This window comes from Aulonocara sp. 'chitande type north' Nkhata Bay, linkage group LG2, assembly GCF_057382095.1.
Source record: "Aulonocara sp. 'chitande type north' Nkhata Bay isolate Kocher_YH1m ecotype deep benthic linkage group LG2, A_spYH_male_GT1.1, whole genome shotgun sequence".
Classification (NCBI taxonomy): Eukaryota; Metazoa; Chordata; class Actinopteri; order Cichliformes; family Cichlidae; genus Aulonocara; species Aulonocara sp. 'chitande type north' Nkhata Bay.
In genome coordinates this window covers 27,246,354-27,263,498 of record NC_141345.1, presented here as the reverse complement: position 1 = coordinate 27,263,498, position 17,145 = coordinate 27,246,354, and the positions used below count along the sequence as shown (strand labels likewise).

At 42.0% G+C, this 17,145-nt stretch overlaps 2 protein-coding genes across 51 annotated transcripts in view; one reads left to right on the top strand and one right to left on the bottom strand.

Moving 5' to 3' along the window:
• LOC147338049 (protein diaphanous homolog 1-like) overlaps window positions 1-715 on the top strand; it is a 34,043-nt gene extending 33,328 nt beyond the window's left edge. The window contains exon 11 of the transcript XR_015131865.1: window positions 17-715. The gene's annotated coding sequence lies outside the window, so the exon portion shown is untranslated. The remainder of the gene's footprint in view (window positions 1-16) is intronic.
• Window positions 716-1,126: 411 nt separating this feature from the next.
• Window positions 1,127-17,145, bottom strand: part of LOC147338018 (protocadherin gamma-C5-like) — a 308,494-nt gene continuing 292,475 nt past the window's right edge. For 24 of the 50 annotated variants that reach the window (XM_086314495.1, XM_086314448.1, XM_086314421.1 and 21 more), the window contains exons 2-5: window positions 9,280-9,338; window positions 8,349-8,402; window positions 5,359-5,456; window positions 1,127-3,844 (exon numbers count right to left, since the gene is read on the bottom strand). In XM_086314495.1, the coding sequence (XP_086170621.1) occupies window positions 3,561-3,844; window positions 5,359-5,456; window positions 8,349-8,402; window positions 9,280-9,338 (495 nt within the window). In that variant the 3' untranslated portion in view covers window positions 1,127-3,560. Of the gene's footprint in view, window positions 3,845-5,358; window positions 5,457-8,348; window positions 8,403-9,279; window positions 9,339-13,386; window positions 16,757-17,145 lie in introns of those variants that run through there. The other 26 variants (XM_086314637.1, XM_086314594.1, XM_086314567.1 and 23 more) reach the window with 4 other exon arrangements.

Below are 17,145 nucleotides of genomic sequence, written 5' to 3'. Positions count from 1 at the left end.
TTCTTTGTCATTTCAGGTATGATTAAATAGCTCCAGTAGCCGCTGGTCTTGCATAATCTTCAGGCAGTAACCTGGACTCCGAAAACCAACAACAGCAGGCATAACTACCTGATTCATGGCCGACACATCCTCTCTATCCCTCCAGTTTCTCAGTCCCTCCTTCCATCCCCCAACATCTGCAGCAGTGGGCTGCTCCTTTTGTTTTGCTTAGTGACGTCCTGTGGGCTATTTATAGAGTCATGTGTTATTGTGTAAGATCTATTGAAAGGCCCAAAGAGCATGTGCAGGCATGTTCCCTATAGTGGCCCCAACTTCTGCAAGAGGAAAGATAGAAAAGCGTGTAGCTCTAATATCAATGAGTTGGAGAAGGAATCAGTTTATAGAATAAGCTCTATGATTATCTTACATTTGACCTCAGTACTATTTTACTTTCCACCATGCTTTAATTATAACGTTCAGACTTCAGTTTGAGATCTTGGTGATCAGTTTTAGAGCTCTGCATGGTCAAATGTCAGTTTACAATAGTGAACTCTTGCACCCATATGTAACATGCAGGTCTTGTTGGTGGTTCCTCATACTACAGCGAAAACTAAAATAAACAATGGAATCCATTACCATTACGTTTGAGATCAATGGACTCTATTGAAACTTTTAAAGAGCAGTTTAGTACTTATTTGTATAGGCGTACTAATTGTTCTTGTGAAGCATATCCTTTTCTAGAAAGATGCTAAATAAATCAATTTTACTGACTTAATATGCTGTGCCGTGCTTTTTCTTTTTAAACAAAGAATACTTTTTTGGCAGCTGTAGTTCTGAGTCCTATTGAAAAAGGATCAGAACTTATATCATCAATTTAACATGTTTTTGATTAAGACATCCTAGTTCCTGTAAATTATTTGTAGCTTCGTAGTTTGCTTTTTAAAGAAATCTGAAATTAAAGAAGACAAAAGGCTTCTGGGATTAATTAGTAGTGCTGCAGCCACATGGTTAAAACTCCAAGAAGCATTTAAAACTGTTTAGTGAGCACGATTAATATTGTTAACAATGTAATGATGCTCAGAGTTACCTCACTCAGCCTGTGAGAGAAATGACAAATAGCAGCATTAACACAAACCACACGCATAAGTAATTTTAAAATGAATCTTTTTATTTGAAATGTCAGTGTTCAAGAGAAAATAAAACAGCAATATAAATATTAGCATAAAAATAAGAGAGTAACACAGGGGTATAGCGTGGGGTTTAAGCATTTGATAAGAAAGATAATACAGCAGGATAGAGTAGGATTAATTCAGCAGCGGACGGACTTACACATATATAATATTTATAATCATTTGTTCATATGGACAGAAAGAGAATGAGAGGCATTCTTTCACAAATGCACAAGATAAAATCACCGCAAAAGAACATTAAGAGGTTACAGAAGGATAGAAACTTTTCCATATTTTTTTTTCTTTTCTTTTGTATCTTTACAGGGTGATAAAAGATAGTAGAGGGAAAATAAACACAAAAATATGCGCAACACATACCACAAGTTAACTAGTCTACGTGTGTCACTTCTTTTACTTATCTAAAGTTATCTTTATCAGTTATTTACACTTAAGTGTTAGTTGGCTTCCATGGTGCTTAGTTACTACATTGCAACACAAACTGCTGAAGAACATCTCAATTTTTTTTTTTATTATTGTTTTTTTTTAACTGTGGTTTTCTTAATTTTTTTTTCTTAAAAACAAAATGCAACACATTCCAGTAGTAAGCCACGCCTTGTGGAGAGGGACTTTTATTTTGAAAATGTTGGACATGGTCCCTACTATACAAACACCTGGCTCATACCATCGACAGGACTCGTGTTTATTTACAGTGGGGAAGAGCCTCACAGGACTAGGGAGTAGAGGGCGGGAGGTGAGGGGTGAAGAGGTTGAGGTTTCCCATTGGTGTCAATGGAAGAGAGAGATTTCAAAGGGCTTGTGAGTGGCATCTCCTCACCAACAGGGACAACTGCGCTTGGCTCTGTTGACCTCTACTACAGTCAGTGCATTTGAGAGAGTTTCTGGGGTGGGCAGGTCAACTGTGGTTCCTCTGTACATTCAGTGGGTAGAGCCAAGGATGTTTACCACCCCCTGATCGATACAATGGTGCCACCTCAGTCTGCTTACCTCTCACCATACCACTTCCACTCTCCCTAACCCACCCTGCAAGCTGCCTTTTTTTTCTTCATGCTGTTGTACGTGTCCAGGAGTTTGACAGAAGGATAGACGGCAATGTAAAAACTTCATATCTTATACAAACACTTTCTCTATGCTATCGAATCGTTATCTCCCAAAGAAAAGACATGATACTGTGCCACATCAAGACGTTTCTTCAGCACTTGAGGATGGTGAAGGAAAATACTCCATCGAGGCCCTAAAGGCCCGCAAGGTGTCTAGAAACTCCTAAGCACTTAAGTTTACCACATCTACATGTTTCCCTAAAGACTGAAGTGATTACAACCCCTACATCATCTTAAGAATACTAACAGTGCATTTCTTTTTGTTTGGCTCTCAATATGGGGGTGGTGAATGAGGGAGGGACACGAGCTGAGTGTGAGGAGGGGAGGGCAGGGGGGTGCGGGGCAGCAAGACATATCTGTGCCCATCTTGGAGGTGTTGCAGAAGAAGCCAGTCTCTGCTGCTGTACCACTGATATGGACAGCATGGCTCGTGACTCCACGACACAGCGCCGTGCAACCCCCACTCTTTGCCAGCCCTTCCTCTGGGTGCATGCTCAGGTCATAAAAATATCAGAAGATTAAAATCTGTTTTTTTTTAAACTACGATTACAAAAGTAATTTTCATTTTGCGTCAAGTAAATGCTACATGTGCATTATATTGACCTGCGATTGGAGGGACGATAATAGATTCAAGATGTCCTCCTCCTCTGCTTTTGCAATGCATAGTTTGCAATTCTAAACTAGTATATGTGGTTTGAACCTTAATGAGCATGCAGAAGAGTTTGTAATACTTGTCAAACAACAGCCTTAAAGTCAAAGGACTTAACGCTTTAAGACCCAGCAATGCTGACCCTATTAGCAATCTAATGGATGGCAACTAACGTACTTTACAACAGCTGACTTTCCACTTCATGGAAAGTGCATGAAAAAATCCAACGTGAAAGACATTAACATTTCATTTCTGAATACATCACTGCGTATAGTCTTGTCATCCCAGCAAGGTTGCTTACACTGAATCTCTTTGTCCAAGTTTTTGTTTTGTATTTTTGCCAAAAAAAGAGAAAGAAATATGGGCGGGGGACAGTAACCCCCCACACCCAGCCAAATATATCTACCAACAACGGTTATGTGAACAATAATAGACCTTAAGCACAGCACAAGTTAGAAACACTAACAGCTTTCAACACATTCAGATTCTTTGAGGCATTCAAGACACTTTCAAAGAACTTTCAAAATCGCCCATGTGGTCACAAGTGATTTGCTGTCAATATTTAAGATATCTAATGGTGGGGTGTGGAGGGTTAATTTCTCATCAGATCAGGCCCAGGTTGATCATTCCTTCACCTATTCACATCTACTTCTTCTCCTTCTTGGTGGACTTCTTCTTGGAGGCTGGAGTTTGGGCGGCCTTAGGGGGCTCTGGTTGAGCTGAGGCCTGAGGAGGGGGCAGTGCCTGTTGGGTGGCCTGCTGGGCCGTGGCCTGCTGCTGCTGGGGGTTTGAGGTGAGGGTGGCCGTGCTGCCTGGGATGTAGACGTTCTGACGATAGTCTGGCACGTGCTGCAGAGTGAACTGGGGGCTGTAGCGGGTGCTCAAGCCCATAGTGCCGGGCCCGAGGGTGGCTGTAGCCTCACTCACTTCTAGGGGGAAGAGAGACAAAGTTGGGGGACAAGGGGTGAGGAGGGAAGAGGACAGAGGGATGAAACTTGTTAGAAAAGCATTTGGAAGAATATCTAGTATAAACAGAAGAGGTGAAATTAAATGGGACATAAAAGGAAATTATAATACTTTGTACAGCAGATTAAAACGAAATTCAGTCTGAACATCAGGTTTAGTTCAAACAAAAACATAAAGAGACAGTAAGTGAACCTAAAAAGTAAAGATATGAACAAGAAGAAATATTAACAAAAGAGTGAAGAGGATTTTCTTTTTTGTTCAACATGGTTGCTGAAAATGTCTTATTCCTCTGTTTATCTGGCGTTCCTTTTCTTAAAAAAAAATAAATAAATATCAGGCATGCCCTGTTTTTGTGAGCGTGCATGACGTAGCTGCTCAGCCCATAATTCTCCCACAGCCCCTGCATTGCAGAGCCAGGGAACAAACCCTCCCTCCCCCATTCTCTAGTTCATCTCAGCCTCCATAAACACACACATGCACATGACATTTGCAGTTCTAACTGTGCTGGAGCTAAAGTCATTAGAGAGAACACTTTTTTATTACCTTCTCCTCTGAAGTGGAGCGCTAATTAAATGAATTGTTCCGTGTTTGTCATTGTGTTTATCGGCACAGTGACATTAAGCACAAAGGAGAGATGACCTTCAGTATTTATCACATGCTCAGTTTGTTCCTTCCTCCCTGATGGCTCAAATTGTTCATTCTGTCTAACATGCAGGTTACCACCACATGACCATCTCGCCATTTCCCAGTGATGGAAAAAAAAATGTCACACACCAGGGCCCAGTTCCCAGTGTCCAAGAAGGGGGGGACAGATTGGTGGTGAAATAACACTGGAAGTGACGACTTGAATCTGTTTGCCAATAAACCTCGTCACATTCGTCTCTCCATCATTACCATCTTTGTATAATTTGTGTTTGCCTGACGCTACATTTGGTCTTGGTAATCCTGCTGTTTTCTGCGTACTTTTCTATGCGATGACAAAGCCTGAAGATGAGTCACTGTGTGAATTCACCTCAGTGCTGCCTAAGCCGTCACTGCAGGGACAGAAGGGACAGGACAGGAGGGGGAGGATGTGTGTTGTAACATATAGGAATCATATAGGCTTTAATGTTACATAAATGTACGAGTAGCCCTTATAGCTTACTGCTTATAGTAAAACATTAAACATGTGATAAGTGTGTACAGTGGAAACGTGTCTCACTGTTGTGTTATTATATTCAACAAATCAGCTTTACTACATCAAGGAAACTGTGGGTAGTAATACTAGGTTCACGTCCACTAAATGGAAACGCCAGCGTGGACAGACAGAGCTTTATCAATGACTGAGTCTGGCTTGTTGCTCTCCAACCAAACAGGAAGCTAAACAAACCACCACTTCCCACGCATCCTGATGAGAAGAAGAGCAATAAATAGGTTTGGAAAAGAGATGGTGGAACTCATAGGAGGGACGAAAGAGGTGACGAGGTATAGGACCCACCGTTGGCTGCAGCCATCAGGGCTTGGAGCTGCTCAGCTTCAGTAGGGGGCTGGGGCCAGGGGCCAGTTCCCATGGCAACCTCAGGTCCTCCAGTTGCCCTGTGGAAAAAAAAAATCGGGAAAAAACACATGTAAATAAACTCTCCTCTACAGTGGATCTATGTGTGTTTAGCTTGACAGGATGATGTAAAGCAGAGCAGCTGATGGTGAAATACACAGCCTGAGGAGAATAATACGGGATGTATAGTACGCAAAACAGAGTGTGTCTCTCACACACACACACACACACACACACACACACACACACACACACACACACACACACACACACACACACACACACACACACTCACGCTTAAACAGATTATTGTAAAGGCATGTGCAAATGCTGCTGGACACACACATGGTAGCAAGTGTGTTCACACATTAATTGTACAGCGGTCACACACTCGCCAGTATGACCCTGAGCAATGCGCCGTCTAGTAAATCTGATTAAACGTATTTAATGATCCCACCTTTAAAGGAAATAGCTGTCTGCATAGTCGCACATGCAGCGCTCAGTGAGCGCTGAACATTTCCATCTGGACGGGCTTCATGTTCAAAGGCTGGTTTATTTAAAAGCTGTAATTTGCATGTGGGGGTAACAGCGGAGAAAGCAGACTTGTATGCTTTGAGTATGCTCACCTACTTATTTCTATTCCCATGCATGTAACACGGCAACACAAACTCTGCAACTGAGAACTAGGTCACAATGTTTGAGTCTGTTCCCAAAGTGCTAATAAACCCCCAATTTTAGATTTTTAGTGTCAAAAAACAACAGTGTGCTATCTTCATGCTACTGGTAAACTATCATAAAATATAGATAAATGTCATTTCACTTCATTAGAAGCCCTGCATGAGACTCAAACATCATTTAAAACCATTATAGCAGTAGTATGGCTAATTCATCACCAGCACTACATTAAAAAAAAGTAACATTTAACTACTCTCAGCCATGTAAACAGTGGGTCAGAGTGTTGAAACAAAGGCTTTTTGACTGTATGGGCTAATAAAACCCCTCAGGACACTCAGTGGAGGCCATGGGTAAACGATTCTGTTGGTATGTGCAGCTGGAAATGACAGTGACACAGTGAAATTGCGTGCTACTTTCCTAATACAAAGATTTTAGAAATAAAGGGGCAAGGCAAGACAGTCTGTACAGCGTTATAGCACACAAGATGGTTTATAGTACTCAAGATGGTTAAACTTTTAAGTTTAACTTTTTATGCATGAGAGAACAGAGTTGTAGGCTCATCCTACAGCATAATATTAACCTCAAAGCAATAACCAGAGTCATAAAAAACTGTTTACAGTAATGCAAAGGATGCTATGGCCCCCACACAGCCATGAACACCAAATCGGTCTGGCCAGAAGAAAATGAGATAGCCAAGATGTTTGCACTTAGCAGGACTGGTGTTATTTTAAAGGGTGATTATGCCAAATGATTTTTTAATGTTTGGGTTCCTTTTTATGAAAAGTAAATATATTTAAGGATTTGCAGCTTATCTAAAACTTCTGCACAATAGACAGTGTGTTAAATGCATAGGATGTAAACAAGAAAGCTCCTTTCTACTTAAAACCAACTAAAAAAGCAATCAGACAAATTGCCCTGATCTGGGGAATAAAGAGAAAGTAAAAGACACATTAAGAGAAAAAGTGAAAAAGGAGTTTGAACACAAAAGCTTGGCTCTGATTAAGCACAGGTTGCCAGACTGCACTGCCAAAACACTGAAGTGGTTTTCAGCTCAGTGCCAGAAAGAGACCGAGGAAGAGAAACATGTATGTCTTGTGCCAAGCAGCCAATGAGAAACAGACTGGAGAGGAGCACCCTCGGTAAGGCCAGAAGCAGCCATTTTGTGCCCCTTCATGCTAAATTAGCATTATTTTTCTTATCATATCCTCTAGTTGAGTTAAGTGTTTCCTGTGGTCAGGATTATCACTTCCTGTGGGCAAAGTTGTACATTGTGGTCCAGAATGATGTCCTCAGTTGGCCAGTCTGGGCTATCATTCTCCTTCGGTTTCCTTACATGATATGTTTCATCTTAATAGATGCCTTTACTTGTCGCTTTTCAGGGAACCTTCAAGAAATTAAAGCCACAGTAGGAAAAGGTAAAAAATAAAAAAATAAAAAAAACCCTCCTGCAGCTCTTTGCTTCTTTTTAATCCCCTCCAACCAATGAAGCACAGAATCAGTGGTTAATGTTTTGATTTCACACAGAATTCAAATGCCACTCTATTTAACCATTTATTCCACTGTGTCTTACGTTTTTTCCTTTTGCCCTATCACAGGCTATATTTTATAATTTAAACCCATTCCTCTGGTCACATGGTGTACATGCTGACATCTATTATATCTGCATGTTAACCTCTAGTGCTTAAAACAGACTCCCGATTACTCCATCTAGGAACATCTCAACCTCTAACAGGCATTTTAAACTATCAGTCATGACACAGACGTTGTCATTGTCCTCTGGTTTATAAGTCACATGAAAAAGCTGCATGTGGTGGTGTTAAGCTACAACCATCACAGACATACATCAAAAGGCAACACTGTATGGTAGGCAAATCTCAAAGGAGAGAAAAAGAAGAGCTCTCAGACTATAACGACTATATGTATAGCACACATACAAGGCATAGCAAATCTACAAAACACTGCACACAAACTGAAAAAAAGTGTCACAATCCTTTCTACGCCACAGCAGGCATTGTGGCCTATGCACATCGATCAACAAATCCCATCAAACTTTCGGGGAGACTAACAGAAGCTATGGGTTAGGTACAGCTACACACAGCACAGCACTCAACTGCAGTGCACTAACTAAAAGATTTGAGTCACTCCCTGCCCTTATCAGCTGACCAAGTTCCTCTTTCACTGAACGGCGGCAAATGCGATCCCTGATCAGCTGCTGAGGACATAAAGTGACCATACAGGGCCTACGTCTAAATCAGTACCTTGTCCCATTCTTCGGCGTCCATCGTATGTGTGTACCGTACGGCATGTGGGGACTAAAAACACAACAAGTTATACACCCTGAAAAGAACTACTGTGTATTTGTATATGCTTTAGATCTTGTTTGGAAAATGCTGAGTCAGCCACATACTTTTCAAAAACAGGATGTGAATGACATAGCTGTTGAGAAGTAAAATAAAACCCAGTGGTTTCTAAAAGTGCAGTAGCTTGTGTTTGTGCCTAACATTGCCTGTGTGTTTCAGGGACAAACCTCGACTCATAAGATCTGTCGCACAATCACAACTGCGTACACTACATGGGCAAATATCAGTGACAAAGCAATCAACACAGAATGTAAACTAAACAACACAACTGACATTTAATAAGGCAAGTAACTGATGTCAAGAAAACGTGTTTTCAAGTGACGTGGCAGGAAAAAATGGAGAGAGCAATAAAGATAAATGCACTATCCCATCCCCCCCCCCGCTAGCTCTGGTCACTGTTCCTCATCAGTAGTACTGAGCGATGGCGCACAGGCTCAGGGAGCGCAGAGAGGAAAGGAACAGCAGGGGAGGGGGAGGGGGAGTGGAAGCTGCAGCAGCCATTTTATAAAGCAGCCTGGAAACAGGCAGAGATGCTTTTCACAACCTTACTGAGCAGAATCATGCAATCAGGTGGAACAAGAAACTCATCACCACTGGAATAAAATTTGAAGTCACATAAAAATGTTTGCTTGTGATGCCATCTGTATTTTAAAATCAGATGGCACACTGCAGGTAGCAAATTATTATGGTTACAGCGCTCACTACCATCCCCCCTTTTTAAAAAAAAATCCCTCACCCCTTTTACTCTTTTCCCCCTTGAAAAGCAATAACATGATCTAGATATTACTGCGTATTTCAGCTGAATCAATGTGTTACTCTGCTAACTCACCCGCTAGGTCCGGGTCTTTGTCCCTGTGTGAAGCGCCAGTCATTGTTGGGAGGCTTTTGCTGTGAAGAGAACAGAAGATGCAGTATGAAATATATGTTTCATCGCAACAACAGCAAGATGTTTCTAAGGTGCAGTTTAGTGGTTTTATGTATTTGGTTTGTAGTTGAGATGTGTGCAATGACGATGTATGCCTGTGTGTATCATTTGTCTTTACAGTTTTTCACTGAGGCTCATCAAAGCATTACAGATGGCCACGAATAACTGTACCTTCAGGCATCCATGTTGTCCCAAACACTGTGGGGCATAAACTGAGCACGCACACATACACAAAAACTACAGGCCTGATTAAAAAAAAGGAAAAAAGAAAACCCTCAAAACTAAAATCAAAAGACTGACATCATCAAAAAGAGAACGTGTTAATTTAAGTGGGCAATCGGCTTTGCACCAAAGCGGCCAGAAGCTGAACTGGACGTCCAAATGACTTGCATCTGAAAGGATTATTTCAGTGGATGACAGTACACATAGAGATGTGTCTAAAATACTGAGCTTGCCAGCTCATGAGTGGAAAAATGAAGGCAAACCAAAACTATGACACTGACAAGAATTTTAGGAGACACACAGACAGACTGATTAGCTTCCCACACTGCTTCTTATAAAAATCTCCTTTAAAGAGTCAGAGGACAAAAGAAGTTGGATACCAAAACTTAGAAGCAGTGATAAAAGCCTCTCCCATCTCTGCATGCTTCTGCTGTCTATTAATGTCTTCAACCCCTTTGCGGTTTTGTCCATCTCTACCTCACGGGCCATGCCACCATGTCTCTCTCTAGCTCTTTCCCTCCCTCACTCTCTCTGACTCTCTTGTTGTGCAGTGATGCGGTGAATAGACCCGTGGCTTGGCTCCAGATTCTGCTGCCTAATCGACACAAGAGCTCCCTGGAGAGAGAGGCCAACAGAATGATGTGCTGCATTATTAAAAGAGCTGTTCTACCCAAGGGAATGATGGAAAGAAGCAAGAGAGCAGCAGAGAAAAGTGAAAGACAGCTACACGCAAGGAGCAGTATTGACTGAGAATCTGTTAGAATACAGGTAAATAAAGGAATAAAGGTTAGTGACCACACAGGACCAAACAGGGAAATACAGTTTGTTGAAACAGCCTGAAGACAAAACAAGTGAATTTAACCGCAGGACCTGAAGATACTCCCAACAGAGTTGAGTGTGCATGATGAAGAAGTAATGGAAGCAGTAGTACAGTTGCTGAACAAGCCCATAATGCATGTAGCGTTGAGTGAAAATAGCTGTCGGTGGATTCAGTTTCAGTGTTGTTTTCATGTTGAATACAAGTCAGCTCTCCGGAAGAGAAAAACAAGGTCCGTTACAGACACGGTTGCTTGGTTATTCCTCGTAACAACTCGCAAGCTTTTTATTACAGTGTGAAATGTTTTTAATGGGTGAAGATGAGAGGGAGGGTGAAAAATGAACTCTCATCCTCCTTCACGGCAGAGCTCGGTTGATGGTTAAAGTCTAAAATTGGACACAGAGATGTGTATGTGTGCGTGGGCATGTAAATCTGTCTGGGTTGTAGGGAGAAAAAAAATATCAGCAGTGAGGGGAAGCAAACATCCACAAAGAAAGAGACCCAGCATTCCAGCTGCGTGAGTTGTTCTCACCACACACTTTCACAGACAAACACTGATCGTTTTCAAGGTTAAATCCCAATGCAGGCATGTGGAAAGAAGAATAACAGACTGTACTGGAATATCTTCCTGTATGCTTCCTTATGGAAAGCCGGGTGTAAGCAGACAGATAAAACTAGGCTATTTTATAAATCTCCAATGCTTATCTGCTTGAGTAAAACTGAAGACGTTCAACAAACCGATGTGTGTTGCCGAGGTTTTAAATTAAGGTGGTTACATCAACAACAGTTTCTAGGTAAAACAAATCCCAATAGTAAAACCTATTACCGGCTTACAGAGACAAAATCTAATTGACTTCATCTGCAATTATCTGAGGAGCTTTAGCTGTGCTTGTTTCTTTATGATTTGTTCTCTTTAATGAGTTGGTCACTAAAGAAATATGAATGAGGTTATTAAAAATTCACAAGCTGTTTTTCTTTTTTTGAGAGCAAGCTAAACGTAAGCATGGAGAGAGAGAGAGAGAAGGTCAGACAGACTATCCAGACATGCTGCCAATGAAGAGACAGATTACAGCTCTGTGGGCCCAACTTCTCATCCCACAGAAAGACGATCATATTAAACCTGGAAGATTTAAAAATGGCTCAATGTACTTCCCTTACATCTCTGAGTTGAACCAAAGAGCTTTGAAGGATCTCCAGGTGAATTAGAACCTGGCTGGATTCCTTAGCTACCTTGCAGTAATGTGCATAAAAGCTCAAAAATATAAAGAGAACTGGATTTAGGGACAGGAAGGTCAAAATCATGGTATTCAAATCTAAACTGCCGACTTCAATACTGTTTTAATTTGCACCGTCACAAGAAAGGATCACAATGAGTAGTGTTTGACTATGATATTCCGCTCCTTTAAACAAACATCATGACTCAACTAATCATAACCTCTGAGGACAGTTTTACTGAACCAGCATGAACCAGCATGTCCAATGCACAGCTCTGTCATCCATAAAAAAAGCATATTTACAAAAAACACTTGGGCTAACTTTGTGCCAACCCTTATTAACTCACACAAGCTTAAAGACTGAAATACTAAACGGTAACATTCAGATCTTGATGCAAATGAGAAACAAAAAAAAAAAGGGAAAAGGTGGGTTATGACTTTGCAGTGAGTCAAAATGCTTCACATCCTTTAATATACTGTAATTTTAACCCAAGTCTTATGTGAAAGCATGTTATTGAAGAGAGTTTGCCAAGAGAGCACACTGCAAATGAATAAAGGATACAAAGAGGGGCAGTGGGAAGGATCTAAGGCCCCAGGGCTCCTCCTGCCTGATGCTTTTTACACACAATCTCATGCATGCAGGCACGCAAACACCCGTAGTGGTACTCTAAAGCTTTATAGCCTGTGCCGTCTGTCACTGTGCCACACATGCATAAAGCCATCCTTCCTTTCCAGTTATCAGTCCCTCTATCTCTTTTGCTCTGCTGTCCTTGTTGCACACGTGTCACCAGAGTAGAGAGACAGATGGTACGCTGCTGACCTCAGGGACAACCTAATTCTGTGCAGTCTTTATAAAACAGAGTTGGTAGAAATATGAGGGTTTAAAAAAAAAAAAATTAAATAGAGTCAAGGGTAAAAATCATTATCAAAATAACAGAGCAACCTCACGTAGATGTGAAATGCCAGATGAGGAATACTGAGGATAAATTGATTAAAGATGAAAAACAAAACGTTCTATTTTTTTCTACTGAATTCCCCACTGATCACTAAGAGCGACCTCATGTGATGCTGAGTCATGGAACCAATCAAAGGTTCAGAGGACAACAGGAAGTCAGGGTTCAGGCCACTGACCCCACAAATTCCTGTTTTTCAGCTACTGCTTTATTCTTTGGCTCTCTCCCTCCACCCATCTTACCATTTTCTTTCCTGGCTCTTTTCCTCCGTCACCCCCATCTCTCCCTCTGTCATCCTGTTCCCCTCTATCTTCCAGCCATTTCACTGAGCCAACTCTGCAGTACCCATCTTCATCTGGTTGTCTCCTCCCCTCCATCTGTTAACAGCACTTATGTTTTACCCCTTTCCCCCTGTTTTGCTATTCCAGCTAGCTTCTTTTTCCTTTATAACTGCAGCTTTATTCTTCATAAATAGCAGCATTCTCTGTCACTTAAAATGCTTCAAGCCAGAGATAGTAACCACATTTGCCCTTGGGTCAGATTAAATATTAAGATGTTTTTTCACTCTTCACAAACCTATCTAACAGAACAATAGCACTCTCAGAGCCCTGTCACCATGTAGAGAGAGACTGGTCCTCTGGGTAAAACAAAACAAATGGAGTAAAAGATAAAATACAGCAAGTCACTGGGGAAGTTTTCAGTGCATAACAAAACAGAGACGTATTTTAGGATGTTTATGCATTTCCACAAGTCTAATGTTAATAGTGAAAAGTATATATGCTCACTCTCCCACTTAATCTCTCACCTCACTGGCTGAGTTCATAAGGTACTTCTTGCTGAGCGTCATGTTGAGTGTGTTGTTGTGACTCAGCATGGGTGATTTCATAAATACAAAGTCACTTCGGCTAGATATAGTGGAGTAGCAGGGCCTATAGGTCCGTGTATGTGGCTCTTGGGGACCTCCCACAACCTCCATATATCGTATGGGTCCATCAGTATTGAGCTGCAGGTGGAGGTCCTTGCTAGGCCTCTGATGGTAGCGGCTGGACCTGTGGTGACCATAGCAGCAGCATTCAGAGCCTCCCAGCCCTGGGCCACGGTGTCTCAGGCAGCGCACCATGAGAACAACAAATGTGATAAAGGACACCGCTGACACACAGGCTAGAGAGATGATAAGGTACAAAGTGATATCTGGCATCCCATTGCGTTGGTAGAAAGGTATGTGGTGAGGAATAATCGGAGCATCGTTGGCTGGTGCCTTCTCATCCACAGTTATTGTAACGTTCACAGAAGTGGACTTGGGTGGGTCGCCATTATCCTGAATCATGACCACAATGTCATAAGTTGAACCACTTTCCTCCTCGTCCCACTTTCGAGCTGTGCGGAGGTCCCCAGTGTGTGCCCCAATACGGAACATACCAGCATTTGGTCCAGGAGCAATTGAGTAAAACAACCAAGCATTGTGCCCACTGTCTGCATCCACTGCGACCAGTTTATTTATAAGGTGCCCTGGACTGGCAGATGGGGCCACAGTGAACTCTAATCTTTTGTCTTTTGAGTAGGAGGGGTGTACAATCACTGGTGCATTGTCATTCACATCCACAACAAACACGTGCACAGTGACGTTGGATGTCCGTGGGGGCACTCCAGCATCCTCAGCCTGCACCTCAATACGGAAAGCTTTAAGCTGTTCATGATCCAGAGAGCGCATGCTGTAAATGTGACCGCTCTTCGGGTTGATGTAGACATAAGAAGATATGGGTGAGCCCTGCACCATGCTTGTAAGGATTGAATAAGAGACGTGTGCATTTTCACCAAGGTCTGGGTCAGTGGCAGAAACGACAGCGATGGGAGAACTGGGAGCGTTGTTTTCTGAGATGTCCACAGAGTATGAAGGCTGAGAGAAAGTGGGGGCATTGTCATTTACATCAGACACCTTCACCACAAAGTTGATTTGTGATGAAAGGGGAGGGGAACCAGCATCAGTGGCCTTGATGATAACTGAGTACTCTGGGACAGTCTCACGGTCCAGGTTGCCAGCTGTGACCAGGCGGTAACTCATGTCAAAAGTTGACATGAGTTTGAATGGTAAACCTGGCGTGATAGTCAGCTTAACATTTCCATTCAGACCAGGGTCTGGGTCCCGTGTGTTTATGAACGCTATAGCGGTCCCCGGTGCTGAGTCCTCTCTGATAGACTCAGTCAGTGACACCAGTTTCACCTCTGGTGCGTTGTCATTCACGTCAGTGATGGTCACAATGACGTTACAGGAGCCCTCCATAGCGGGAGAGCCACCATCTCTGGCCTGCACTGTTATGTGATATGCATTCATCTCCTCATAATCCACAACACCCTTTACACGGATTTCCCCGCTTTTAGAATCCACAGTGAATAGATTGAGAACGTGCTGTGGTGTGTATTTACTAAAAAGATACGATATGTCCCCGTTGCTACCCGAATCGGCGTCTGTGGCGTTTACTTTCGTTACTAAAGTGCCCAGTGCAGCATTTTCTAATAATGTAACTTTCTTTACAGGTTCGTCAAAGACGGGCGCATTGTCATTTACATCCAGAATGTCAATGAGCAGAAGTGTTGAGCCAGATTTCTCTGGCTGACCCCCATCCACAGCAGTGAGCAGCAGGCGAAACGAGGCCTGCCTCTCTCTGTCCAAAGCTTTATCCACCACTAGCTCTGGAAACTTGCGGCCGTCACTTTTAGTTTCCACATTCAAAGTAAAGAAGTCATTTGATGCGAGATGATACGTGCGTAACGAGTTGGTACCCACGTCAGGGTCGTGCGCGCTCTCCAAACGAAATTGTGTGCCAGGTGCGGCTGCCTCAGAAATCTCCAAAGAAATGTTAGTGGTTGAAAACTGCGGCGCATTGTCATTCACATCCAGAACGTTCACCACGACGCGATGGATCTCTAAAGGATCATCCATAAGTATTTGAAGGTGTAGTGAACACGCTGAACTTAAATCGCACAGATTCTCTCTGTCAATTTTTTGTTTAATAATCAAATCGCCAGTCGTCTGCTTCACCTCAAAGTACTGCACTGATGATTCGGAGACCACCCGCAGCCTCCTCTGAACAATCCGCTGAGCAGTGAGAGTCAAGTCTTTAGCGATATTCCCCACGACAGAGCCTGGATTTAGTTCCTCCGATACGGAATAGCTGAGCTGAGCGGACGCACAGGAGACCCATGCTAGATAAAAGTAAACCCTCCACAGCCTCCCCCCTCCCGAGTACTTTGTCTGCGCGGAGTCCATTGTACTGCGCTCCGAGGATCAGGGAACGGCAACGTTTCTAACTTCTTTCACTGTAGCGTATCCATGATAGAATTAAAACGCGACGTCCACACTCCTAAACATTTCCATTTTAGAAAAAGGGCGATGTGATGTTTTGATGTGACCATGACGGCCGTCTTTAAAGAAAAAAAAAGAAAAAATAAACGAGAGCGAAAACTCAAAGTTTTTTTCTGCCTCCACTCTCTGCTTGTGTCTCCTCCGCCTGATTCCCCTCATGGGCGGAGAGAGGCAACTCAGGCCTTCCCTCTCATTGGAAGACAGGGTTGGATCAGTGTTGTCATCTCTCTCTCTCACACGCACCGAAAACTTTTTAGTGACTTCACTTCCACATACGAGTATCAACTCGAAAAAAAAAATTGGTTTCAAAAGTTTGAGATTACACCGAAAGACAAATAACACAGCACGCCAAGAGTCTGTTAAAACCTATAACGGAGATCGAAGCCATAAATGCAAAGGATAAGTCATCTTTATATAGAACCCCCCACCGATGTGGTTTTCTTTGATAGTTCTCATTGTCAAAACAGTGGGGTATCAGCCTTATGTCATATAACGCAATGCTATTTGCGCCCGCATGGGGGCATGGTTTCCAAACCGGATTTTCCCCTGAGGGCAAACAATACAGTTTATCAGAAGAAGATTAAAGGTTAAAAACAGGCTTCATTGTAAACCTCAGTAATTCTAGACAAATAAAAATCAAATCAAATAAATACACATTTTTTAAACTATAAAACGACACACGGCAGGCATTTTGAAGATCCTGGCAATTTGAATTAGAGGGGATTTCTATATTTGATACGCCTCATTAACATAAAGACCGAAAACTAATAACTGATTATACTTATTGAAAACGCTAAAATATATTAAGAGTGAATTAAAATAATTGTTGCAACTGAATTGTAAGTTTGCCTTAATTCTATTAAAAACTAGTGTTTTTTTAAAGTAAGAAAAAACATGAAACTGATAACATTTTTTGGAAAAAAAAAAAGATATGCAATAATAAATTGAAACCAATAGTAGTGGTAAAATTTTACTTTTACCATTATAGTTGTACCACACAAACACACACGCATTGCATGGTAGAGAGAGTGAAAGCGATTATGTATATTATCACTTAATTAAATATATACCCGGATTTGTTAAAGTTACTACATTCCATAGTGATAATCAAATAAGAAAGTGTAGAAACAAAAAACTGCGAGCAGGAGAACTTGTTGCACTACACTCATTGCTAGACATAAGCAAGGAACTGCAAAATGA